Genomic DNA, 24,101 nt, shown 5'->3' on the forward strand with positions numbered 1-24,101 from the left:
TACTGCAGAATGCATTTGGTACTATGGAAGTGTATTCCAGGTGTGTTGCTGCACTGAATGCAATTTAACCTGTGTGTAATTTAATTCTGGGTGTAAAGAGCCCAGAATGAGCAGCCAGCACTCGGAGCAGCCACTGAAATGATAATTGATGGGAATTTTTCTGCCATTCTCAGCAAAATCGGCCAGCTCCTATACCTGTGGTGTGGAAAACTCCCCACCTGGGCAACAAAACCCATGGCTTCTTTTTTATACAAGATTTAGGATCCTTTAAGCACCCAGAACATCACTGAAACGCAATTTTTAGACATTTGTAGGCGTGGGTTGTCTCTGATGCGTGGTTTTTCCCCTCCCTGCAGCCTGCCTACGTTCTGCAGATCTTCCCACCCTGCGAGTTCTCGGAGAGCCACCTGTCCCGCCTGGCCCCAGACCTCCTCGCCAGCATCTCCAACATCTCTCCTCACCTGATGATTGTCATCGCGTCGGTATGAGCTGTTTACCACTCACTGACTTTTTCTTATTTTAATTTTAATTTTTTTTAATTTTTCCAAGGCCCTGCAGCAAAAAACAAACAACTACAAACAACAACAAAAACCCCACAAAAAACACACACAAAAAAATTAATTTTTAAATAAAACTAATTCAAAAGAAGGAGAGAAGGTTATGAAACAAAAAAAAAATGCTGCCAGAAACCAGCCTCCTGCCCGACCGGCCTCGATCAAACCTTGGATGTTTACATGTTGCTTTAGCTTATGGACAACTGATGCACTCAGCAGGTGGACTGGGCTTGGGTTCCCGTGCCTCCTTTTTGGGGAAAAAAATACATAAAAAAGAGAAAAAAAAAAAAGAAAAAAAAGAGAAAAGGATGGCTTATTTTTTTTAACAAAAAAAAAGGAAAAAAAATAAAAAAGAACCTGAACTGCCTTTGCACTAAATTAGTGACTCGGACTTTGCACAGTTGGAGACGCTGTGACGTTCTGGATGTCTTGACACACATTGACCGCGCCGTGGACGTTCCGCAGGGACTCTGCTGAGATTTGTGGGTCAAGGAGCATTTCACAGTCATTTTTTATTTTATTGGTTGTTTCGTCGGGTTTTTTTGTTGGTTTTTTTTCCTTCTTTTGGGGTTGTTTATTTTTGGGGGGGGGGTATTTTTTCTGGATGTGAACCTTACTCTTCCTCCACCTGCCCCTGCTGCAGCCGTCTTCTCATCTGGGATGTACAGTTTACACTGAAAAACAAGAGAATACAAAACAAACAACAAAACAAAAGGGAGAGCTTTTTTCCTTCCTGGTGGGATATGCAGAACTCAGTGGGTGTGTGTATATATAAATATATATATAATATATATAAATATATATAATACTGACTTTAAAAAAAAATCAAATCCCCACAACATACATTTTTTTTTAATCTGTGCCAAAAATGTGTTTTCAGAGAAAAAAAATCTTATTTTCATACTCAGACTTTGTATTGTCACTCATTTGTAAGTGCGCTTCATTTAAACATCCCCTCGTCTCATCAGCTGTGGAAGTGTTATACACTTGTACAAAGACTCTGCCCTGGCCCCCCTCGCCTCCCCTAACACTTAATTAATTTATGGAACTTGGTTTTTTTTTTGGTTTTTTTTTGTTTTGGTTTTTTTTTTTGTTTGTTTGTTTGTTTTGTTTTGTTTTTGGGTTTTTTTGGGGGTTTTTTTTGGTTTTTTTTTTTTCTCAGCGCAGTTTTGTTTTGTGTGTCCATTGGATTACAAACTTTATTAAAAAATACAAAACATGTCGGTGCCCCGACCTCGTCCCTCGGCGTGGGAAGGGGGAGCGAGGAAGGGGAGGTTTGGGGGCTGCCAGGGAGGGGTCACCCACCTCTCCTTTCAAAACAACTGGAAAAAAAGGTCTTTTAATCACACTAAACCAAATTTCTCTTGATTTTCCCTCCTGTGTCATAAGTACTTGAGAAAACCGAAATTGCGGGGTTTGCCTCCACCTCTGATCTCACCATGCACAAACTCCTCACTGCAAATTATCCCTGGATTACTGATACTCATCATCCTTTGAAACATAAGAGTCAGACTTGATGTTTTTCACTTCTTTTCCACCCAATTCCCTGCCAGGCGCAAGTGGGAAGCCTTTAATCAAGGCTGGTATAAATGGGTTAAAATCAAGCAGATGTGGTAAAAAAGGAGATTTAAGGCAGAATTTGGGTGGTGGCCTCCAAAACCAGGGGACACCCTCACCCTGCACCCCCAGGCTGAGGGGGCGGGGGCAGAACAGAGCCTGTTTTGGGGTAAAACCAGGACAAAAAGGTGCTGCTCGTGCCCCAGCATGAAGGTGGGTGTTGGGAGCCTGGCCAGGGACACCCCACAGTGACCCCCAAGTGCCACTGCAGGGAGGTCAGGAGGGTGGGAGTGAGGCAGGACTGAAGGACACGGATGGGGCTTGGACGGACGGACACATGGATTACCAGGGCAGAGGGAAAGAGTCTGACACTGCAGTTTCTGAGTGGGGCCTTTGGGGTAAAAAGGGGCATTTTTGGTGTTGTGCAAGTGCTGGGGGGCTGGAGGGCACTGTCTGTGCCCAACCAGGTGTGAAGTGTCCGTGTGTCCAGGAGTCTGTGCAATGTCCGTCCACCCAGGCTGGGCTTGGACTTGTCCGTCCATCCAGGCCCATCCTCTTCACCCACTCATCTCGTGGATCCGTCAGATGGACAGAACAGGGGCGTGTCCAGCTGGACAGTTGGACACTGCATCTCCAGCTGAACGCACGGACATTGTCCGTCCAGCTGGACACACAGACATGGACAGATGGATGAATGGATGGATGGACATCCAACTGGACAAATGTATTTCCATCTGGACAGTTGGACATGCTCATGCCCAGCCAGACACTTTCCTCCTCCACCCATGGGCATTAATGCCCCAAAAATGCCTTTTTTCCCCAGAAGGCCCCTCTTGAAAAGCAGCAATTTCACCCAATTTCACACCCCTGCCCCCACCCCCTCAGCCCTGTGTCCATCAGTCCTGGCCCATCCCTGTGTCCATCTCCCAGCCCAGGCTCTGAGAATGGGGAAGGGTCTGGCCCAGTCCTGACTCCAAATCAGGAAAGTGGGGAATGGGGTGGGGGTGGGGCCTGAGGGGGGTGTGAGGGGGGTGGGGTGGGGGTGTGAAATCGCTGGTTTTGGAAAGGGGCCTTGGGGGCAAAAAGTGCATTTTTGGGGCATTTATGCCCAAGGGTGAAGAAGGAAAGTGGCTGGGCAGGTGTCTGTTCATCTGTCTGGCTGCATGTACAATGTCCGTGTGTCCAGCTGGACGTACAGTTGTCTGTCTGACTGGACGTGCAATGGTCCCTCTGTCTGGCTGTGAATGTAACCAGCCATGTGTCCGTCCGTGAACTGTCCGTGTGTCCAGCTGGACACATCCCTGTGTCTGCCTGTCCAACCATCTCTGTATCCCTCCCTCCCTCCCTCCCTCCAGCCATTTCCAGTTGAATGTCCAACCATCCACAGCCCTGTCCGTGTGTCCGGCTGGACAGCACAGCCTGTCCTGAGTCCTCCAAACCCCCCAGGCTGGGGAACAAGGATGAGGACAGATGGACACATGGATGATGGCACAGGTGGGCACATGGATGGGCAGGCTCATGTCCAGGTGTCCAACTGGACGTGAAACTGTTTCCAGCCCGAAGGTGACCCTCTGTGTGTCTCTACTACTGTCCAACCATCCACAGAGCTTTCCTTGTGTCCAGCTGGACCTGCAGCCACCTCTGTGTCCGTCTGTCCCACTTGGACACGCCACTGTCACTGTGTCCGTGCGTGTCTCCTTCCCTCCCCGCCCTGGGGAGCTGGGGGGCTCTGAGGGGACAGAGCAGGGGGTGTGTGTGTCCAGCTGGACACACAGAGCAGGGGGTGTGCGTGTCCAGCTGGACACACAGACAGAGCAGGGGGTGTGCGTGTCCAGCTGGACACACACACAGAGCAGGGGGTGTGCGTGTCCAGCTGGACACACAGACAGAGCAGGGGGTGTGCGTGTCCAGCTGGACACACAGAGCAGGGGGTGTGTGTGTCCAGCTGGACACACAGACAGCAGGGTGTGTGTGTGTCCAGCTGGACACACAGACAGAGCAGGGGGTGCATGTCCAGCTGGACACACAGACAGAGCAGGGGGTGTGCGTGTCCAGCTGGACACACAGACAGAGCAGGGAGTGTGTGTGTCCAGCTGGACACACAGACAGGGCCACACTTTGGGGCTCCTGCCCCTCCTGCCTGTGTGGAGGGTCAGCAGGTGAGGGTCTTCTTGAGCTTTACACCAAAAATTGCCCTTGGCTGTTCTAGGTGGGTTTGAAAACCTTAAACCACCGTTTTTATCCTTTATCAACTCATTTATCCCCGCTTTTAACACATCACTCAGCAGTGATTGGAGTATTTCAGTCACCCCCACTAGGCTCCAGCTCTGCAGGAGCCCCAAAACACCCCCGGGAGGGGGAATCCGCAGCGTCCCCCCACCCCGAACACCAACCCTTACAAAATACTGCATTTTATTCCATCTCTTTCCTTCCAGAAATACACTTTTTACACCATTTCCGAGCTGTCGTTTAAATAAAGGCTGGGCGGGGCGGGGTCACTCGGGGGGCGGCCCCTCGGCCGGAGGGGCCGGGGCAGCGGCCGCGGGCGGCTCGGGGCCGTCGCGGGGGCGGAAGAGGAGCTCCCCGGCGGGGATGACCTGCTCTGCCGGCCAGCCCGCAGCGCCGTACGGCTGGTAGAAGTCCGGCTCCGCCTGGAACATGACGAGCGCCTGGGCCGTGTGGATGCGCACGTGCTGCGCCAGGCTGCTGGCGTCCAGGAACTTCTCCCCGCAGGAATCGCAGGCGTAAAGGATCTGCGTGTTGGGGTCTGCCGGAGTGGAGAAACACACACAAAAATGGGGAGGCGCTGGGCTGGGGCGATGGGAGGACCCAGCCCGGTATTCCCGGTATTCCCGGAGGGGCTGGGAAGGGAGGAGCCAGCCCGGTATTCCCGGTATTCCCGGAGGGGCTGGGAAGGGAGGAGCCAGCCCGGTATTCCCGGTATTCCCGGAGGGGCTGTGATGGGAGGAGCCAGCCCGGTATTCCCGGTATTCCCGGAGGGGCTGGGAAGGGAGGAGCCAGCCCGGTATTCCCGGTATTCCCGGAGGGGCTGGGAAGGGAGGAGCCAGCCCGGTATTCCCGGTATTCCCGGAGGGGCTGTGATGGGAGGAGCCAGCCCGGTATTCCCGGTATTCCCGGAGGGGCTGGGAAGGGAGGAGCCAGCCCGGTATTCCCGGAGGAGTGGGGATGGGAGGAGCCAGCCCAGTATTCCCGGAGGGGCTGGGAAGGGAGGAGCCAGCCCGGTATTCCCGGAGGGGTGGGGATGGGAGGAGCCAGCCGGTATTCCCGGTCTCACCTGCCTCCTGCACTTGCTTCACCGCTTTGGTGATCTCGGCTTTAAGTGCTTCGGTCTCATCCGCCGTCACCGCGGCTGCCACGGGCACCACTGCGGGGACAGGGGGGACAGGGACATTGCAGGGGACAGGGACATCAGGGGGGCCCAGCTGGGCAGGAATTGCCCCCCCGGCTGTGGATCCTGCCCAGCTGGAGCAGCTCCAGTGGGATGTGAGGCTGCCCAGACCCACCCAGGTGCTGCGCCCTTGGATAAATCTCCAGCGCCTTTAGGGGCTCCAGGGCCTCCAAGCTGCACCCCATGGAAAAGCCCCAAACTGCCCCCCTACAAGTGAATCTCCCTTTTGAGGTGACTCCTGGGCCTCTTGAACTGCACCTCATGGATAAACCTCCCTTTCAGGACTGCCCCCAGGCACCCAAGCTGCTCCCTAGGGATAAGTTTCCCCTCTGGAAGGGCTCCCGAGATCCCTTAGGCTGGCCCCCCACAGAAAATTTTACATTAACCTCACTTTCAGGACAGTTCCAGGCCCCTCCAGCTGCTCCCCACAGATAAGTTTTCCTTTTGGGGTGGCTCATGGAACACTCAAGCTCCTCTCCAGGAATAAAATCTCCCTTTTGGGATGGCATCTGGGAGGTTCATGTTGTATCCCATGGATAAACCTCCTTTTGAGGACATCCCCAAGACCCCCAAGCTGCATTCCCATGGGTGAATTTCCCTTTTGGGATGACTCCTGAGTCCCCTAAACTGAACCTCCATAAATGAATCTCTGAGGACAACTCTGGCACCAGCCAGCTGCTCCCTATGGTTAAGTTTCCACTGCAGGACGACTCCAGGATCTCCCAGCTGCATCCCACTGCTCACTTTCCCTTCTGGATGGCTCCCAAGCTGCCCCCCACGGATGAGCTCCCTTTGGGAACCCCGTGGGCCCCCCAGCTCACCCGTGAGCTGCGTGACAGCGGTGGCAGCCAGCGCCTCGGTGGCCAGTGTCACCATGTCATCGGATGCCACCGTGACAATGTTGACCTCGTCGCCTTCCTCAGGCTCCAGGATTTTGATGCCGGCCTTGCCCTGGTGCACGGTCTTCACGTGGGAGCGCAGGTTGTCCACGCGGTTGAAGCCGCGCCCACACTTGTCACACAGGAACGGCTTCTCCCCTGCAGAGAGGACAGGGAATGGGCGTGGGTGAGGGGGCGATGCCCGGGGGCGGTGCAGGGCTTTGGGAGGTACCCACCCGTGTGGATGATGATGTGCTTGGACAGGTCGCCCACGTTAACGAAGGCTTTGTTGCAGACGGTGCATTTGTGGGGCCGGATGTTGTCGTGGTGACGGATGTGGTTGGCCAGCTGGCTCGACTGGACGAACCTTTGGGAATGGCACCACAGTCACCACAATCCACGGTATCACCCCAAGTACCCCTGATACTCCAACACCACCAAAGTGCTCCTCCCAGCATTCCCAAGGGGAATCCTCACCTCTTCCCACACCGCTCGCACACGTAGGGCTTCTCCCCGGTGTGCTGGCGCACGTGGGCGATGAGGGAGCTCGCCTGGGTGAAGGCTTTCCCACACATCAAGCACTGGCAGGGCTTCTCTCCTGGGGAAATATGGGAGAAGGTGGGAGGGAGCACGAGGGGAGGGAGAGCCCCTGGAGGAGGCAGCAGCAGATCCGTACCGGTGTGGATGCGGACGTGGCGCTGGAGGGCGCCGGGGTCGGCGAACTGGCGCTGGCAGTGCACGCACACGTACGGCTTCTCCCCGCTGTGGATCCGCAGGTGCCGCTTCAGGTTACCTGGGAGCAGGGCAGGCTGAAGGACACCGGAGCCTCCTCCCCCTTTTCCTCCTTCCCAGAGCCCCAGAAGCTCCCCCGGGAAAGCCTGGTGCTATTCAGGGAGCAGGGACTGCGCAGGGATCAAGGGAAGTTGGCTGCACCTTGCCTGGGATCAGGCAAAAACGTGGAAGTGGAGACAGCCAGGACAAGCACCCAGTGTTTGAGGGGATCAAAAGACTCCACTGGAATCATTCCAACCCTCTGGCTGTGCAGCAGATTGGAAGAAATGGGAGGAGACATCCCCATCTCGAACATTTGGACAAGGAGCTCCTCTGCAGGGTGTGGCTCCATGGGGAAAACCAGAAATTCATGCAGCATAACCAAGGCATTGTAAACTCAGGATGAAATCATTCCTCTGTCTCTGATCCAGCCCCAGAATACTCCCTGTTCCCCCCACAACCATCAAAGTCCCATCACTCAGCCCCACAGCCCAGCTCCCCCATGCTACCTGATGTGGTGAACTGCTTCCCACACTCCCGGCACTTCAGGGGCCCATCTGCGATGTGGATCTTCAGGTGAGCCTTCAAATTCCCCACCTGGGGATGAAAACAGCATGGAGAGAGCCCCAAACCACCCTGTCTCCCTTCGGAGCAACCCGAATCCCCATGGATTCCTTTTGGAGCGGTCGCTGGGACCTCCAAGTTTCACCCCACAGATAATCCACCCTTTCCAAGCTCCAAGACCCCTGAACTGCATCCCATGGATAATCCACCCTTTCAGGACCTCTCTGGGACCCCCAAACTGCATCCCATGGATAATCCACCCTTTAAGGACTGCTCTGGGACCCCCAAACTGCATCCCATGGATAATCCAGCCTTTTGTGACCACTCTGGGACCCCCAACTACACCTCATGGATACACCACGATCCGAGAGCAGCTCTGTGAGCTCCCAGCTGCATCCCATGGACAAATTTCCCTCCGAGGAGCAGCCTCGCCACTCTCCAGCGCACCTGGTTGAACTTCTTGTCGCAGTGGGGACACTTGTGCTCCTTGTCGGTGTCGTGCGTCTCCAGGTGGCGCATCTTGGAGGTGGGGTCGGAGAAGGAGCGCCCGCAGTAGTCGCACTGGTAGGGCTTCTCCCCGCTGTGCACCAGCTGGTGCCGCTTCAGGTTGCCCGAGGTGGTGAAGAGCTTGCCGCAGTCCTCGCAGCGGTACCGGGCCTCGCCCGTGTGCCGCTTCTTGTGCAGGTTCAGCAGGCTGATGAGCCGGTAGCTCTTGCCACACTCCTCGCAGCCGTACGGCTTCAGCGGGCTGCGACGAGGCGGGAATGTCACCCACGGCCACAGCCACAGCAATCATGGGATGGCTTGGGGTGGGAGGGACCTCCACGCTCATCCTGTTCCACCAGACCCCACCTGCCACTAGACCAGGTTGCTCCAAGCCCCCCAGAACTCTGAACACTTCAGGGATGGGGAGTCCATGAAACACAAAAGGGAAGAACAATTTGGACAGTGCTCTCAGACACAAGATGAGATTCTGATGGTGTCTGTGCAGGGCCAGGAGTTGGACTTGATCCTTGTGGATCCCTTCCAGCTCAGGACTATTCTGTGACCATGACACAGGCAGAAAGACAAATATCCTCCCCGATACCCCAGCACACCGGTGGATTTCCAAAGGATTCGACAATTCCCAGCAAACCTCACATTTTTCAGGCATCTCTCCCTGGTTCCACCCATACCTGTGTGTCTTCTCGTGGGCCTTGCAGGCGGCCGGGTCAGAGAAGGCCTTGTTGCACTCCCTGCACGAGAAGGGCTTCTCCCCGGTGTGGATACGGATGTGCCGCTTGAAGTTCCCGGTGTGGGTGAACTCCTTCCCACAGTCCTAGGGATGGAGGGGCAGGCACTGTCACCCCGCTGTCCCCGAGGCACCTGGTGGCACCCGGAGACGCTGCCCACCAGCCCGGCTGGCCTCACCTCGCACTTGTGAGTGACGGAGCCGTAGGCCTTGGACTCGGTGCGGTCGCTGCAGGTGCCGGAGCGCAGCAGGCGCGGCTCCCCTGAGTTCTCCTGCCCCGAATCTGTGCTTCCCGACTCGTTATCCTCCGCGTTTTCTCCATTCTCCAACTGGGCGAGCTCCTCCTTGGGGGTTTTACCCTCATCCTCCTCCTTCACTATCATCTCCCCCTCTTCCTCCTTCCTTTCTGGCTTCATTTCTGCAGGATGGTAGAAAATGGGGATGCTCAAATTTGGAAGCAGCAGCAGCAGAGGCACAAAATCCACCTGTATTTCCTAACTAAGGAGACTGGGATTAGGCATCCCGTCTGAAGGAAAATCACAGAAACTTCTGAGTTGGAAGGGAAGTGAAAGCTCATCCCTCATCACCTTTGCCTGGAATCACTTTGAATTTGCAGGTGATCAGCCCTAAATTCCCAAATCTCCCAAAGAGAATTTCCCAACTCTCCTCGCTGTGCTCCATGAAAACTGCTCCCAGAGGATCTGTGCCTCACAGAACTCACACAATTAATTCCACAGCAAGCAAGGGCTCAAGCTGTGCCCAGCTTTGTCCCAGCCCTGCTCACCCACACACCTCCTGTCCCGGCGGTGTCCGTGGCTGCGGGGCTGCCGCTGCCCCCCGCGCTGTCCGACAGCCGCGGGAGCCCGGGAACGTCGGCCTTGGGATCCTCCTGGATGGCAGCGCCTGTCCCTGCGAGCACCGGAGTGCCAGGACAGGCTGTGCAGGGGGTGACAGCAGGACCCAGGGTGTCACCCCTTGGTGGCTCACCCTCCTGGCCAGCCGGCTGCTCCGCAGGCGCCTCGGGCTGTGCCATGGCCTCCGGCCTCTCCTCCTTCCCCTGGGCGTCGGGAGCCGCTGCTTTGGCTTTGCCAGGCTCACCCGGAGCTCCTGCCACCACCGAGCTCTTGGCATTGGCCATCGCCTTGTCAGCTCCTGCAAGGGCACAGGTATGAAACCATCCAACTGCTGCTGCCAGGAGCATTAACAATCCCACAAAATTCACAGAACAGTGATTTTTCAACTGCTGGTGCTGCCCAGGAGGACCAAACCCCATCCAGGTGCACTAGATTCACCCGGGAGCTGGGTTTGCAAGGTGGCCAAGGAGCATAAGTGGGTAAATCTTGACTTTGCCTGCGTGAGGGGAAGCCAAGAGGGTACGTACCGATCTCAGGGGGCTGCTGGTTCATCCCAGGGGGATTTTCTGGGGGCACAGAGAGAGATTTGAGCGCATTGCAAGCGCTGACGACCTCTTGCATCTGCAGGAAACCTGCCACGGCCAGCACGTCCTCCACGTTATCGGGGCTCAGGCTCAGCTTAGCCGTGTACATGAACTCCAGAACATGGCCCAGGCCTGCAGGGGAGGTGACACAACCAGAAATGAGCCCTCACCCCTCACTCTTTCATTCTGAAACACTCAAAATAACCAGCTGAGGAGCCTCCCTCGAACCCTGGGCACGGAATTGTGTTGTTTAAGGAGCTGGGAGGGATCCTGGATAAAAGCTCCAGGCCTACCTGCGGCATTGCTGATGTCCAGGTGCACCACGTCCTTCTGGTCCACGAAGAGCATGCGGAAGTAGTCGCTGCAGGCGGCCAGCACGGCCTTGTGGGCCTTGAAGTCGATGCCGTCCACCACGAAGGTGCAGTCGCAGAGCAGCCCCAGCTGCCGCTGCTGGTTCAGCTGCTCCAGCACCTGCTGGCTGTGCTGTGGGAAATCCATGGCTGTGGGGAGGGAAAAACCCCGGGACGGGGGTTGAGGTGGGCGGTGAAACCACTGAAGGGGTCGTGGAGGCAAAGACATGACAGAACACAACCTGACTGCCCTCGTGGTTAACAAAATGGCCCAAAAAGGTGAATTTCAGCTCCTGTCCTGGCTAAGTCCAACCCATACCCGCTCCCAGAACAGCCACGACTCCAGCACAGGGCTAGAAGGAGTTGCTGGACCAGCCACGATGGTTTTGAGCCACACTGACAGTATTCAGAACACAGCTACTGCTCCTCAGCTGGCCCAAGCAGCCAGCAGGAGCCCTGTCACCTCTGCAGACACAAATGCCATTGTCTCTCCTCTGTGTCACAGCTCCTGCCAAGGCCACAGCATAGAAGTGTTTGTCCAAACCTTCCAGCTCCTGCTCCTTCCAGCTGCTCATGCCACAACACTGAGGAATTTTTATATTTTTTTATGTGTTTGGAGGGAGTTTTCCATGCCTGGAGCACAGCTCTGCCTAAAGAATGCTGCAGATTGTTGGAAACATGGCAAAACCCCAATTTTCCAGCAGGTCCTTCTCAGCAAAGTGCCACACTGTGGATTTTCTCCTGAGCTGCATCCATGGCGTCAACAAAGGGTTTTCACTTGGCTTTGTCTTCCAGCAATGATTCCAGTGCTGAAGGGATTGTTCCAAGGGATTGGCAAGGAGGGAGGAGAAAGGAAATAGGGACTATCCAGTTATTGTTCATGCAGGAAGTCCCTAAAGCTCTGGATGCTGTAGCAGGAAGGTTATGGCTGGGGGAACACTCTTGGATTCTATGCTCAGTGTCTCTGAAACTTTCCAGTCCATGGAAGTTGTTTTTCCACTTCACCACCTCTTAAATCAGGAGTTTCCAGTCCGGAAAAGGTGAGAGGTTTGGATCCACACCACCAGGCACTTCCAGTTCCTGCTCCTTCCAGGGATCAGTGGTCAGAGGGAGCCTCCTCCTGTCAGCTGCGGGTGCCAGCAAGGCCTGGGGAAGGATCCTCCTCCCAGGGACTCACTCAGCTTCCACAGGCGTTCCCCGTGTGGGGGAGAGGCCAGGACCTCTCTGGCAGCATCAGATCACGCACAGAGAGAGGAAGTGTTGTTCCATTCTGTCATTGCAATGAACTCTCTGCCCTGGCTTTCCCCAGCTCTCCAAGCTCCCCCAGCCTGTCGCAAAATACATCCCTGACAGCCAGGAAAAACAGTACTTGGGTGAAAATACTGCACAGCATGGCCCAGGTGGTTTGCAAAGCTCTGGAAAAAATGGGGAGCATTTTCCCCACAGGGTAAACAGGGCTGTGATCCATGCTTGGAGAGCTCTGTGCAGCAGGACCTGAGGAATCTTGACAGTCTGATGCACTAAAAGGGTATTTTGGGGAATTTGTGGGAGGCACTTTGCATCTGAACAATGATTTTTAATGTTCCAGGATTGGACTTGTCTCAGCCTTGCTCCCCAATGCTCCCTTCTCCCTCCTTTGAGAAGGAAGTAAAAATCCAGGAAACTCAACTCCTCCCCAGAAAACCTTCCTATTTTCTGTAGTCTCCTCTGTAACATCACATTCCAGCTCCCTTGGGTGTGCAGCAGGGAGAGGTTTGGACGAGCTCTCCATACCCACCCCGAGCAGCCAATGTCACCTTTACCCACTAAAATCCCTGACTCTGAGGTTTAACAACCCCAGACATGCAGACCCACCGCCCACAGCCGGTGCCCGAGCTCACCCCTGTGCTGTGAGGAGCGCAGATACCCCGAGGGTGGAGGGCCACAGGGCTGCGTCTCTCCAGAGATTTTCCCTTTCCAGGTGTTCGGGTCAGTCTCTATGCAGCCATCCTGGGGAAAATGGGATGAAAAACTCAGTTTTAAACCTCCAGTCTTGGGTGCTGAAGGTGCAAAATCACTGATGCAGGATTGGGCACCCACTGATTTCCCCTCAGGGGAGACGATTCCCCTCCCGACCTCTCCCCGACGAGGCTGTTGAGTCTCTCATTATCCAATTAATCACGGAAAAGTTCATTATGAGCCCACCCACGCCCACCCCACAGATAAATACAGCAGCTGCAGTCCCAGGGAGCTTCCCACGCGAGCTCTGCTAAGCACTCTTGCTAATTAGCAACATTACCTCTCCCCTTCCCTGCCACATGAACATCTACCTATTACAAACCCCCAAACCTCCCCAAATTGGCAAAACCAGTGATTTAAACATTGCCTTTCAAGGCTGTCACCACCCAGCCGTGCATCCTGGGAAGATGAAAGGAAGAGGGGGTTTGTTTCCTACCCACTGTCATCTCTCGCCTCGTGCGTCAGCTCGGGGAACAACACGGCCCCAACCCTCACTGCCTCTGCCCACAGGGGTCTGTTCTCATTTCCAGGAACGGATCCTGCAAGGTTTTTCATGAAAAAAATAAAAGTTCAGAGCTGATCTGAGCGGAGCAGCTCCGTATAACAGATCATGGGATAGGGAAGGGCTGTGGAGCCTGTGGTGAGAAGCGGAAGGTGAGCTGTGAGAGGGGAAATGATCACAAAGAGGAAAAAATGTGGTGAAATGGAAATAAAGCGAGAAAGACACGAGGAGAGGGACATCCTGGACGCCCCCCAGGGAACAGACATCCTGAAGACATCTTGGTTATTTGGATTTCAGGCTTATGGATATGCGGGTGCTGCTCTGGACACCAAGACCACCTGAGCCTGAGATCTGCCCTGAAACCCCTCCTGTGTCTGCAGCACCCAGGGATGACAAACCCTTATCTCCTCGGGGAAAAACACCCTTTGGAATGCTGGCTGAGGGTTGGAATCTCGGGAAAAGCCTCTGATGCAGAAACAAAACGAAGGAAACGCAGCTGGTCCGGGAAATGTGTCAGCCATGCCTGCCCGCAGAGGGCACGGACAGCCACGAGGGGCTGTCACCTCGCCAAAACGCCAGAACAAGGGAAAATCCCGCTTTCCTTTCGGTTTTCCCCGTCCTCGAGGCGCGAGGCTGTGACCCCCATTCCCCGCCATCGGGAGGATCTTCCGATGGCCCGAGGGGACAGGGATGCCCCAGGCCCGGCGGACACACGGCTCCGTCCACGGCCTCGCCCCGAGCCCCCTCACGGCTGGGGCTCACACAGCGGACAGGGACACGCTGGGGAGGGGGCAGCCAGGAACCCTCGGTGCCCTCACGACAGCCGCTCGTTCCTCTCACCACAACCACGAGCCCCCTGCTCCCCTCATGCCATCCAGAAGCCCCATTCCCCTCACGACAGCCGCCAACCCCCCCATTCCCCTCATGACAACCAGGAGCCCCCCGCTCCCCTCACAGCAGCCAAAAAACCCTGACGATACCCGGCAGCCCCTCGTTCCTACCGCGACAGCCGGCAGCCTGCCGTTTCCCAGGGCCCGCCAGCGGGACGACCCCGCCCCGCAGCCTGCCCTCAAAGAACCGGGGGCCGCACACCGGGGTGACCCCCAAACCAGCTCCGTTACCCCTCAGCCAGAGAGCAGGGCCGCAGCCCACTCCACTCCCAGTGCCCGTGCCCTACTCAGCCCTCTCCAGAGCTCCTCCAGCGCTCTCCCGGGGCCCTCATGCCGCACCTGCCATGCCGGGCCCGGCGGGGCCTCACCCGCGGCCCGCGGCCCTCACCGTGACACCGACCAGACAAAGGGCGCCGCCATCTTGGCGCCGGGCGGAAGCGGCGTCGCCCCGGCCCACCCAGCGGCGGTGGCGTCACTGCGCATGCGCGGGGGCCCCGCTCAGCTTCCCGCCCCTTCCCGCCGCAGAGGCGCCGCCATGACAGTGGGGGGCGGTGCTGAGGGGCCGTGCTGAGGGGCCGTGAGGGGCCGTGAGGGGCCGTGAGGGGCCGTGAGGGGCCGTGAGGGGCCGTGAGGGGCCGTGAGGGGCCGTGAGGGGCCGTCAGGGGCCGTGAGGGGCCGTCAGGGGCCGTCAGGGGCCGTCAGGGGCCGTCAGGGGCCGTCAGGGGCCGTCAGGGGCCGTCAGGGGCCGTGAGCCGCGGACAGCGGCGAGGGTCCCTCTGCCGGCGCCGTGTTCATCGCTAACCGTGTTCCCAGTCGCCACATCACCCCTGTTTAAACAGCCCCGAGGTGGCGATTCCACCACTGTCGCAGCGCCTGACCACCCACTCCATGAAGTAATTTTCGTGTATCTAATATAAACCTCCCCCTTGCCTTGAACTTGATGCTGCTCCTGTTTTCTGGTCGCTTGTTCCCTTGGCTCCATCCTTCTGCCAGGGAGAAGGTTCCCGGTTAAATTTCCTAAGTAATTTTTAATTAATGTTTTAAATAATTGTAAGCAGCACCCACTTTTGGCCAGGGCTAGTTAAGGTTCTCCACAAACTTGTTACTCAGATCATTAAATCACCAAAACCTTAAGTTTGTTAAAACTAATCCTGCCAAGCTTCAATAAAGCCAAAGGTTGGATATCAGTGATCTTAAAATTATAGCCCTTCAAGGATGTTGGAGTAATCAGAAAACACAGAGGAGATTCCCTCTCTGAGGAAAATATGATACAAGGACTGTAGAAATCAATAACCAACAGAGGATAGGTCGCTAAATATTAAAGAGAATTATATGACTTAGAACCAATGAACACTACTTGCTTGCTGAAAATGTATAAATAAGTGAAAAAGTTTTGTATCGGGGTACAAGGATACCCTCGATCCCTTTGTCCAGATCATTGATAAAGAGTTTTAACACGTCCCCCAAATTGTGTTTTTCCCCCAGCTCTCCTGCCACAAACGAGGCGCTGTGGGGTGTGTTTGGGGCTGGGCTGAGCCTGCTTCGCCCCCTGCACATCTCCCCTGTCCGAAAGCAGTTTGGACAGAAATAGAGCGAGTTTTCCCCATTTTCTTCCTCCTTTCTCCGCCTCTCCCTGGGCGAGGGCCACTAGATGGCAACCAGTGACCGGCGCTGGCTGCGGGCTGGCGTCCGGGGACAGCCGCGTCCGGGGCAAAGCATCGCCCCGAGCTCCCGCAGCCTTTACTGCCGGCAGCGGCTTCACTCATCGCTCCTGTCCCCTTTTCCTGCCGCGGGCAGCGCCCCGTGCCGGAGCAGCCGTGCCTGGGCCGCTGCCAGGCGTGTTAGTGCCGGTCACGGGTGGCTCGGGACGGACGGGACCCACAGCGGCAACGCGAGCCGGGCGCTGTGTGTAGCCATAAACAGGCGCTGGCCCCGAGCAGGCGCCTCGCTGTTGTTGGTACACACAGGGAGACGGAGCCGGGCCCTTCCTTACGGGAGGCTTTGCCTTCCCCCAGAAAGAAGGCCTTGGGTTTGGGGCCGGCATCCCGCCTCTTGCCGGCCTTGGGGCATCCCGAGGGTGGTGGGTAAGGGTGGGCGAGGGGAGGAGGAGGAGGGTTTGGTGCCCTTCCAGGTGGGTCGGCAGCCGAACAGCTGAGGGAATGGCTCAGAAATAGAGCTTCGGGGAAGAAATGAGTCACCCCCGGCTGGAAATAAACAGGGCAGCGGGCGCCCGAGCGGCTCCTGGTGCGGGTTTTTGTCGGGATGGAGGAATATCCCTTACCGAGACACCTGTCAGGTCTGAATGCACACCCCTTTTTGAGGGTAAAACATCAAGGAAACATAAAAAAAAAAAAAAACCACCCCGAAAAAGCAACGGAGAAGGCGGCAGTCAGACGTTCTCAATAATTTATCCCAAGCTCTATATACAAGGACAAGCTCTGGCGTAGGGTTGGGAAGGGAACCTGGCTCCTGGCAGGACTCTTGGCACGCTGGATCTTCCCCCGTCAAACGCGCCAGCTAAAAATTGCTGGAGCTGGGACTCCCCTCCGGAGTTTCTCCGGTGGGTGATGGGATGCGTTCAGCACAGGTCTGACCCCACTCTGGAGGGAGCGTTCCCATTCCCTACCCCACATCCCACCTCCTTCCCAAATCACCCATTTAATTAGCGAGGGAGGGAAAAGAGAGGGGGGAAAGGAGGCCCCCAACCCCTCAGATCTTGATCTCAGTCCGGAAGGTTTGCTGGACGTGCTCGGAGTGCTTGGCCGGCCGGCGCTGAGCCCGGATAGTCAACATCCCGTTATCCCCCAGCGAGGATGACACGGACGTGGGGTCCACGTCTTCGGGCAGCTGGCACTTGTGGGTGAAGGTGTTCATGACGGTGCCATCCGTGGCCAACTGGGAGAAAAAAAATGGGTGAAAAGAAGTGATTTTGGGGTGCAAGCAGAATGGGGACTCACTACCCCCTGCGGTCACCATTAACTAGTGGTGAATTAAACCCCACAGGGGTTGTGGCCACAGCTGCTTGGGAATTGGGTGGGAGCTCGGTGGTCCCTACATCTTCCAGTGAGGATTTTGGGGTCCCCCGCTTTGGGATGAGCAAGGAAGGGAGGGAGCACCCACCTTCTCGGCGTGCACCTCAATCTGGTTGTTGGAGGTGGTGACGATGATGTCCTCGGGCGCGAAGTCGCTGACATCCACCGTGAACTGATAGGTATTCCCCAGGGTCTTCACCACGCCCGTGTTCCCGGGGCGAGCTGCTGGACAGGGTTTGGGGGGTCACAGCCACGGCTTGCTCAGGATCCCCCCCAAATGCCTCCTGGGTGCACCCCAAACTCACCTGGGAACCCCAAGGTCTCCCCGTGGGGCCGGACAAAGCTCCCGAAAAGCTCCATGGTGCCAGCGGGGCAGGATTTCACCTTCACCCACCGCTTGCCCCCACCTGCGACCCCCAGCTCCCGCCGGGGGGAAGACTGGAACCCCCTTCCTCCTTCTCCTCCCGGCGAAGGCGACGCCGGATCGGTTATTTCGGGCTATTTCGACTTGACGAGCTTTTTAAAGCCTCGTTAAGGCTCCCGGCCGCCTGCCAGACCTCTCGTAAAACCGGCTAAATTTAGGTCTTGCGCCGGAGACGGTGGAAATTTTTCCCCTCTCCGTCCCCCCCAGCTCAACGCCATGGAATGCGATGCCTATTATTAAGGAATAATCACGATAATTAATTAAAATACTTATTAAATCCTCCCAGCCGCGGGATGTACGTTGGGATTGGGAGCTGGGAGGTGGCGGAGGGGGGAGGAAACCCGGCTCGCTCCGGCCCGAGCGGGTCCGTCGGATTCGTCAAGGTCGTTTTTAATGAGCTCGTTTGCAAACTCAGTCGGGCAGCGGAGGCGGAGGCGGGAGGACGGGTGAGGGGGTGCTAAAAAAAAGAGGGTGCAGTCCCCAAAAACGTCCTCGGGATGGAGCGCCCCGTCCCCGGGGGGCTGCGAAGGGAGAAGGAAGAAGAGGAGGAGGAGGTGGAGAGGGTGCTGGTGTCGGAGCACAGCTGGAGACCCTGCCCCACCGCTCGGAGAAGGGTCCAAGGTGAGACCTCCACCCAAAAAGGGGGATTCTTGGGGCGGGGGTTTTCGGGGTGTCAGCACCCTGTTTCCCCCCTCGCAGGGTGCTTACAGTGGGTGAAGCGGCAGCTGTTCCGCGTCGGGGAGGATTGGTACTTCCTCTTCATCCTGGGGGTCCTCATGGCCACCATCAGCTTCACCATGGACATCATTATCTCCAGGCTCCACTTGGGTAAACGAGGGGTGGCCGGGGGGGCTCCACCGGCGTTTGGAGGTTCACCGAGGATATGGGGGGGTCTTTCGGGGGGTGCATCTCCCCTCCCAACACTTCTGCTCCAGCCCACATGTGGCTGTACCGAGAGATCGGGGACATCGGGGTGCTCAAGTACCTCTCTTGGACCCTGTACCCCATGGCACTCTCTGCCTTCTCCACTGGCTTCTCCCAGAGCATCACCCCGTACTCCGGAGGTGAGCCAGCTGCACCTCGACCTCCCTGGCTCCCTAAAATGCCCCCTCAGTAATGGGAGCCCCCTAAAATTCGGATCCTGCCCCCCTCTGTCTCCAGGCTCCGGCATCCCGGAGCTGAAGACCATCCTGATGGGCGTGGTGCTGGAGGACTATCTGGCCATCCAGAACTTTGGAGCCAAGGTGGTGGGGCTGACCTGCACCCTGGCATGCGGCAGCACCGTTTTCCTCGGGAAACTGGTGAGGGATCCCCTTCTGAGCCCCAAAATCCCCGGCGGTTTCAGTTGGTGCCGGGCTGGGGAGGACACTCAGCGCTGTGTCCCACCCCAGGGTCCCTGTGTCCACCTCTCCGCCATGGTCGCAGCGTATCTGGGGAAGATGAGGACCACGATCACGGGGGAGTATGAGGTGGGGGGGTGCCACCGCCCAAAAAAACAATGGAGGGATTTGATTTTATCCCCAAGAAGCTGGGGTTGTGCCTAACCCCCCCACCCTACAGAACAAGTTCAAGCAGCACGAGATGCTGGTGGCAGCTCAAGCCGTCGGGGTGGCCACAGTCTTCGGAGCACCCATCAGCGGTGAGGACCCCCCTAAGCCCACCCTGGGCACCCCTAAACCTCGCCCTGATCCCTTTCCCCGTTTTTCCAGGGGTGCTTTTCAGCATCGAGGTGATGTCCCCACACTTTGCTGTCCGGGATTACTGGCGCGGCTTCTTTGCTGCCACCTGTGGCGCCTTCATGTTTCGGCTCCTGGCTGTGTTCAACAGCGAGCAAGGCAAGGCAGGGCGGGCAGGATCTGCCCCCTCTTCCCCTTGACCCTCCACCCGTGGCATTTTTGGGGTGCTCACCCCCAAACCCACACCCTCATTCCTGTCCCCCCCTCCCAGAAACCATCGCTGCTCTTTTTAAGAGTGACCTCAAGATTGATTTTCACTTCGACCTCCTGGAGACCTTCTTTTTTCTGATTTTGGGGTATGGAGGGTCTGGTTTTAGGGTGCTGTCTGTGCTCTGCCTGTGCCCTGCCTGCGCCCTACCTGCCCTCTCCTCACAGGATCATCTGTGGGATTGTGGCCTGTGCTTATCTCTTCTGCCAGCGCTGGATGATGGTGGCTGTCAAGAAGAACCGGCTGACGGCCAAGCTCTTGGCCACCGAGTCCGTACTGGGCGTCTGTCCATCTGTCTGTCTGCACCCTCTGTGTCCGTGTGTCCACGCTGTGCAGGCTCTGCATGTCCCTCTGTCTTTCCCATACACCCTGGGTGTCTGCGTGCCTCCCATGAGGCACTCTGGGTGTCCCTGTGTCCCCACTGCACCCTGTCCACCCACTCTGAGTGTCCGTATGTCCACCCTGTGCACTCTGGCCATCCATGCATCCACTCCATAGCCCTCCACATCCACCCCATGCACCCCGAGTGTCTCTGTGTCCCCCTCCTTGCACCCCAAGTGCCCCTGTATCCCCCCCAAGCTGCTCACCCCACCCCATTCACTGTGAGTGGCCGTATGTCCACCCTGTGCATCCGTATGTCCGCCCACCAACCCTGGGTGGCCCAATGCCTCCCTATGCACCCTGCCCACCAACCCCATCCACTGCGGGTGTCTCTGGGTTCCCCCCGTCTGTCCATCTGTCCATCTGCACGTGCCCAGCTCCCCGTGTCCCCCCTGCAGCAAACCCGTGTACACAGTGCTGGTGGTGCTGCTCCTCGCCTCCATCACCTTCCCGCCCGGGCTGGGGCAGTTCATGGCCTCCAAGGTGAGTGGGGACATGTGGGGCTCCCTGGGGACCCCAAAACCTCCCAGCGGGGACTCAGGGTGTCCATTTGTCCATCCACCCAGCTCACCATGAAGGAACATCTCATCTCCCTCTTCGACAACCGCACATGGGGCTCGCTGGCCCCCAACGCCTCGGGGGTGGCCATGCCTGGGGGGCTCTGGCAGGAGTGGGACCATCCCTCTGCCACCATTTACAGCACCTTGGCCTTCTTCCTGCTCATGAAGGTAACCATGGCCCCCCAGTCTCTGAGTGGACTCCCTCAGCATGATGTCCTCATGGGGTGACCCCCCCTGTGTCTGCTGGCCCCCGCAGTTCTGGATGCTGATCCTGGCCACCACCCTGCCCCTGCCAGCTGGGTACTTCATGCCCATCTTTGTCTATGGTGAGTCAGGGGCTGGGGGGACGGGGGGGACAGCCAGGCCGGGGGAGGGGTGCAGGGGGTTCATTTAGCCCTTGGTGGGGGGATACTGGGGGTGTATCCAGCCCTGGAGGGGGGTACATCCAGCTCTGAGAGGGCTGCAGGAAGGTGGTCACCTCTACCTCCACCATTTTTGGGGGTGGTTCCTGGGATCTCCCTACCTTCCCTCCTCTCCTAATTTTAGGAGCAGCCATCGGTCGCCTGACAGGGGAGGTGGTGGCCCTGCTCTTCCCACGGGGGCTCCATTCAGAAGGACCCCCACGGCCCATTATTCCTGCTGGCTACGCCCTGGCTGGTGAGTCTGGGGGACATCCCCACGGGCCGGGGGACACCCATGGGCAGGGGGACACCCATCCCCTGACCCCGCTCCCGCTGCCAGGCGCAGCCGCGTTCTCGGGCTCGGTGACCTACACGGTGTCCACGGCCCTGCTGGTGTGCGAGGCCACCGGGCACCTGGGCTACATCCTGCCCATGGTGCTGGCCGTGCTGGTGGCCAACGCCATCACCCAGAAGAACCAACCCTCCTTCTACGATGCCACCATCATCGTCAAGAAGCTGCCCTACCTGCCCCCCATCCGCAGCCGGCACATCGCGTAAGCCCCTCCCCAAAAATCCACGTTCTGTGGGCATTCTCCAGGAAACGATGGAAACTTGGGGGGGTTTGTGCCACCAGCTCCTACCGGGTGGTGGTGGAGGAGTTCATGGAGCGCCAGGTGGTGGCCTTGGCCAAGGGGGACGGTTTCCAGGAGGTGTTGATGGCTTTGGACGCTTCTGCCGATGGCGAGTACCCCGTGGTGGAGAGCACAGGTGGGATGTGGGACCTGGGGGGTTCACTGTCACCACAGGGGGTGGCCAGTGAGTCCCTGGCCCTGTGGTGGCCCTTCTGTGTCTCCTCATGCTGTCCCCCTGGTGTCCCCCCAGTGCCCACTTGACATTCCCATGCTGTCTTCATACCATGCCCATGCTGCCCCTGTGGGGTGCTCCTGCGGTGTCCCCACACTGCTCTTGTGGTGTCGTTTGATATTCCCAGGCTGTCCTGTTCTCATTGGTATCCACATGTGCCCTCAGTATTGCCATGGTGCCACCTCAGTACTCCCACACTGTCCCCATGGTGTCCCCATGTCATTCCCTCAGTATTCCCATACCATCCCCATGGTGTCCCTGTACTGTGGCAATGCTGTCCCCATCCCTTTGGTGTCCCCATGCTGTCCCCTCGATGTTCCCATTCTGTCTCCACGGTGTCCCTACAGGGTGTCCCCTCAATATTCCCATAGTGTCCCCACACTGTCCTCATACCATCATCCTAAGGGATGTCCCCTTGGTGTCCCTGTACCTCCCCCTGCTATTCCCATACTGGTCCCTTGGTGTCCCCCTGGTACTCCCATACTGTCCCCATCCTATCCCCTCTCTCCAGGGTCCCCCATTCTGGTGGGCACCGTCAGCAGATCCCAGCTGGTCACATTCCTCCAGAGCCATAAGCATCCCCAGGCCCCCCAAGGGGAGAAGGTAAATGGGTGGGGGGCACCCTACCACACCCAAAAAGCTGTTTTTCTACCCCAAAATTAACATGTCACTTCCTCAAGCTGGCTGCTGTGGGGACACTCGGGAATGACTGCACCATCGAGCCCATCATGCTCCAGTTCTCCCCCTGGACCTCCTTGCACCAGGTTTGGGGGGGAAACGTGTCCCGGGAGCACCCCCAGGTCTGTGTCACACTGAGGGGACATGGCCAGGGTGGCTTTGTCCCCACGTGTCCCTGTTGTCCCTTTCCCAGGCCTATCACCTCTTTCAGCTGCTGAAGCTGCAGCGAGTCTTTGTCACCTGCTCTGGGGAGCTGGTGGGAGCCGTGAGCAGGGTGGAGGTGAGGGGGGAAAACGGGGGGATATGGGGGGAAAAAGGGGGTGAATGGGGGCAAAAAGGGAAAAGAAAAAGGGGGAAAGGAGGGGAAAAGGACAAGGGAAAGTGGGGGGAGAGCCCCTGTCCCACCTCCTCTGTCCCCTTCCAGCTGCGGAGAGCAATCGAGGAACTCGCCAACCCCAAGTGATGACATTTTGGGACCACAGGGGACCCCTCCCCCATGAAAAGAGGGGAGTCCTGACCCCCCAGGTGGTGTGGGGGGTCTGGGCTGGGGGTGCCGGTTCTCCGGCAGAGCATTAAATACATCGACCCATCAGTGCTTCCTCCCCTCCTCCTCCTCTTTCTTCAGCCCCACCGGTTTCTTTTTTTTTGGGGGGGTCACCCCCTCCCAAACCCAACAACAACGCTTAAAACCGCTCAAATCACCCCAAACCTGCCCAGGACATGCTCTGACGTGCCCCAGTCTCTGTGACACCACCCTATGCCCCCCTCCTAAAATTATCAGCACATAATTACCCTTATTTTTATTAGTGCAGTCAGTAAGGGGGGTCGGTGTTTAGTGGCCCCAAAATCGGGGGGGGTGGGGGGCCGAGACCCCCAGGCCTTTGGTGACCCCCGCACTGGGGCGCAGCGGGTTTGGGCGGCGCATCGGGCGCTAATGAAGCCGTAATTAAGCCTGGGGGGTTAATTGGGCGCGGCGGGGCAGGTTGGGCAGGGCGGGCATGCCCGGGCCCGGCGCAGGACGGGTGAAGCGGGGTCAGCGCCAGGGAGACACCCCGAAAGTGGGGCAGGAGCTGGGCTGGGCTCCGGGCTGGGCGCTGGGAGCGGCGCTGGGCTGCGGCACCCACGGGGGGAGCGAGGGGAGGGGTCCGCAGCCCCCAGATCACTTAGGGGGGTGGGCGGTCAGCGGGGCAGCACCCACGGGCGGCACCACCAGCCCTGCCCGTCTCCCCAAAAGCCCCGCAGTCCCCGTGCCTCAGTTTCCCCATGGCTTCCCCAGCCCCGCGAGTTCCGTGCCCGGCGCTGCCCCGGGCACACAGGGGGTGAGGGGCTGCCAGGAGCCCCAGCCCGGGGTGTTCCCCCCGATCCGGCCCCTCCCGGGCGCCGCTGCTCTTTGAGCCCCCATCGAGGCTGAGACCGACAAACTCGTGACAGCCGCAGGCCAAAATGCCCCCAGGTGGGGTGAGACCCCCCCAAACCCGCGGCTTTCGCAGCAACGCAACATCCTGGGCCGCCCTCACCTCCCACCCGTCCCTTATTATGGTTTGAGGCAGAAAAAAATGTCAAAGCCCCTTTTCCGGCGTTTTTGTACCCAGTCATTTGCAGGCTCCGGGCAGCCGGCGCGGCCGGGCTTTGGCTTCAGGGGAGCGGCGCGGGGGATGGAAAGGCCAAATTCCTC

The 24,101-nt window shown here is 57.8% G+C and overlaps 4 protein-coding genes across 10 annotated transcripts in view; 2 read left to right on the plus strand and 2 right to left on the minus strand.

The window, feature by feature from the left end:
- SPEN (spen family transcriptional repressor) overlaps positions 1-1,461 on the plus strand; it is a 67,045-nt gene extending 65,584 nt beyond the window's left edge. For all 4 annotated transcript variants that reach the window (XM_063417449.1, XM_063417450.1, XM_063417452.1 and 1 more), the window contains one exon: positions 357-1,461. In XM_063417449.1, the coding sequence (XP_063273519.1) occupies positions 357-488 (132 nt within the window). In that variant the 3' untranslated portion in view covers positions 489-1,461. The remainder of the gene's footprint in view (positions 1-356) is intronic.
- Positions 1,462-4,517: 3,056 nt separating this feature from the next.
- Positions 4,518-14,628, minus strand: ZBTB17 (zinc finger and BTB domain containing 17). 3 transcript variants are annotated; one of them, XM_063417403.1, is made up of 16 exons: positions 14,482-14,628; positions 13,187-13,289; positions 12,633-12,741; positions 10,696-10,902; positions 10,346-10,534; positions 9,757-10,116; positions 9,144-9,382; positions 8,909-9,051; positions 8,181-8,481; positions 7,679-7,766; positions 7,075-7,191; positions 6,876-6,996; positions 6,635-6,765; positions 6,342-6,557; positions 5,407-5,496; positions 4,518-4,878 (listed from the first exon to the last, which is right to left on the minus strand). In XM_063417403.1, exons 4-16 carry the CDS (start codon positions 10,898-10,900, stop codon positions 4,607-4,609), a joined length of 2,472 nt encoding a protein of 823 aa, XP_063273473.1. In that variant the 5' UTR covers positions 10,901-10,902; positions 12,633-12,741; positions 13,187-13,289; positions 14,482-14,628; the 3' UTR covers positions 4,518-4,606. The 3 variants fall into 3 exon arrangements, with proteins under 3 accessions (XP_063273473.1, XP_063273474.1, XP_063273475.1); XM_063417405.1 differs by having other exon boundaries at positions 4,519-4,878; positions 9,952-10,116; XM_063417404.1 differs by lacking the exon at positions 13,187-13,289 and having other exon boundaries at positions 14,482-14,577.
- Positions 14,629-16,534: 1,906 nt separating this feature from the next.
- Positions 16,535-17,796, minus strand: HSPB7 (heat shock protein family B (small) member 7). 2 transcript variants are annotated; one of them, XM_063417412.1, is made up of 3 exons: positions 17,480-17,796; positions 17,263-17,399; positions 16,535-17,037 (listed from the first exon to the last, which is right to left on the minus strand). In XM_063417412.1, the coding sequence occupies exons 1-3, from the start codon at positions 17,532-17,534 to the stop codon at positions 16,852-16,854; spliced, it is 378 nt and encodes a 125-aa protein (XP_063273482.1). In that variant the 5' UTR covers positions 17,535-17,796; the 3' UTR covers positions 16,535-16,851. The 2 variants fall into 2 exon arrangements, with proteins under 2 accessions (XP_063273482.1, XP_063273483.1); XM_063417413.1 differs by having other exon boundaries at positions 17,263-17,396; positions 17,480-17,779.
- A 156-nt stretch (positions 17,797-17,952) lies between these two features.
- CLCNKA (chloride voltage-gated channel Ka) lies at positions 17,953-23,021 on the plus strand. The gene is made up of 19 exons (XM_063417406.1): positions 17,953-18,219; positions 18,298-18,426; positions 18,534-18,662; positions 18,760-18,899; positions 18,990-19,067; positions 19,159-19,237; positions 19,308-19,433; positions 19,546-19,630; positions 19,710-19,811; positions 20,322-20,406; positions 20,490-20,651; positions 20,740-20,809; positions 21,030-21,140; positions 21,225-21,438; positions 21,519-21,652; positions 22,260-22,351; positions 22,429-22,512; positions 22,620-22,706; positions 22,851-23,021. The coding sequence occupies exons 1-19, from the start codon at positions 18,096-18,098 to the stop codon at positions 22,887-22,889; spliced, it is 2,070 nt and encodes a 689-aa protein (XP_063273476.1). The 5' UTR covers positions 17,953-18,095; the 3' UTR covers positions 22,890-23,021.
- The last annotated feature ends 1,080 nt before the right edge of the window (positions 23,022-24,101 follow it).

The sequence above is a fragment of the Prinia subflava genome, chromosome 21 (genome assembly GCF_021018805.1).
Source record: "Prinia subflava isolate CZ2003 ecotype Zambia chromosome 21, Cam_Psub_1.2, whole genome shotgun sequence".
Classification (NCBI taxonomy): domain Eukaryota; kingdom Metazoa; phylum Chordata; class Aves; order Passeriformes; family Cisticolidae; genus Prinia; species Prinia subflava.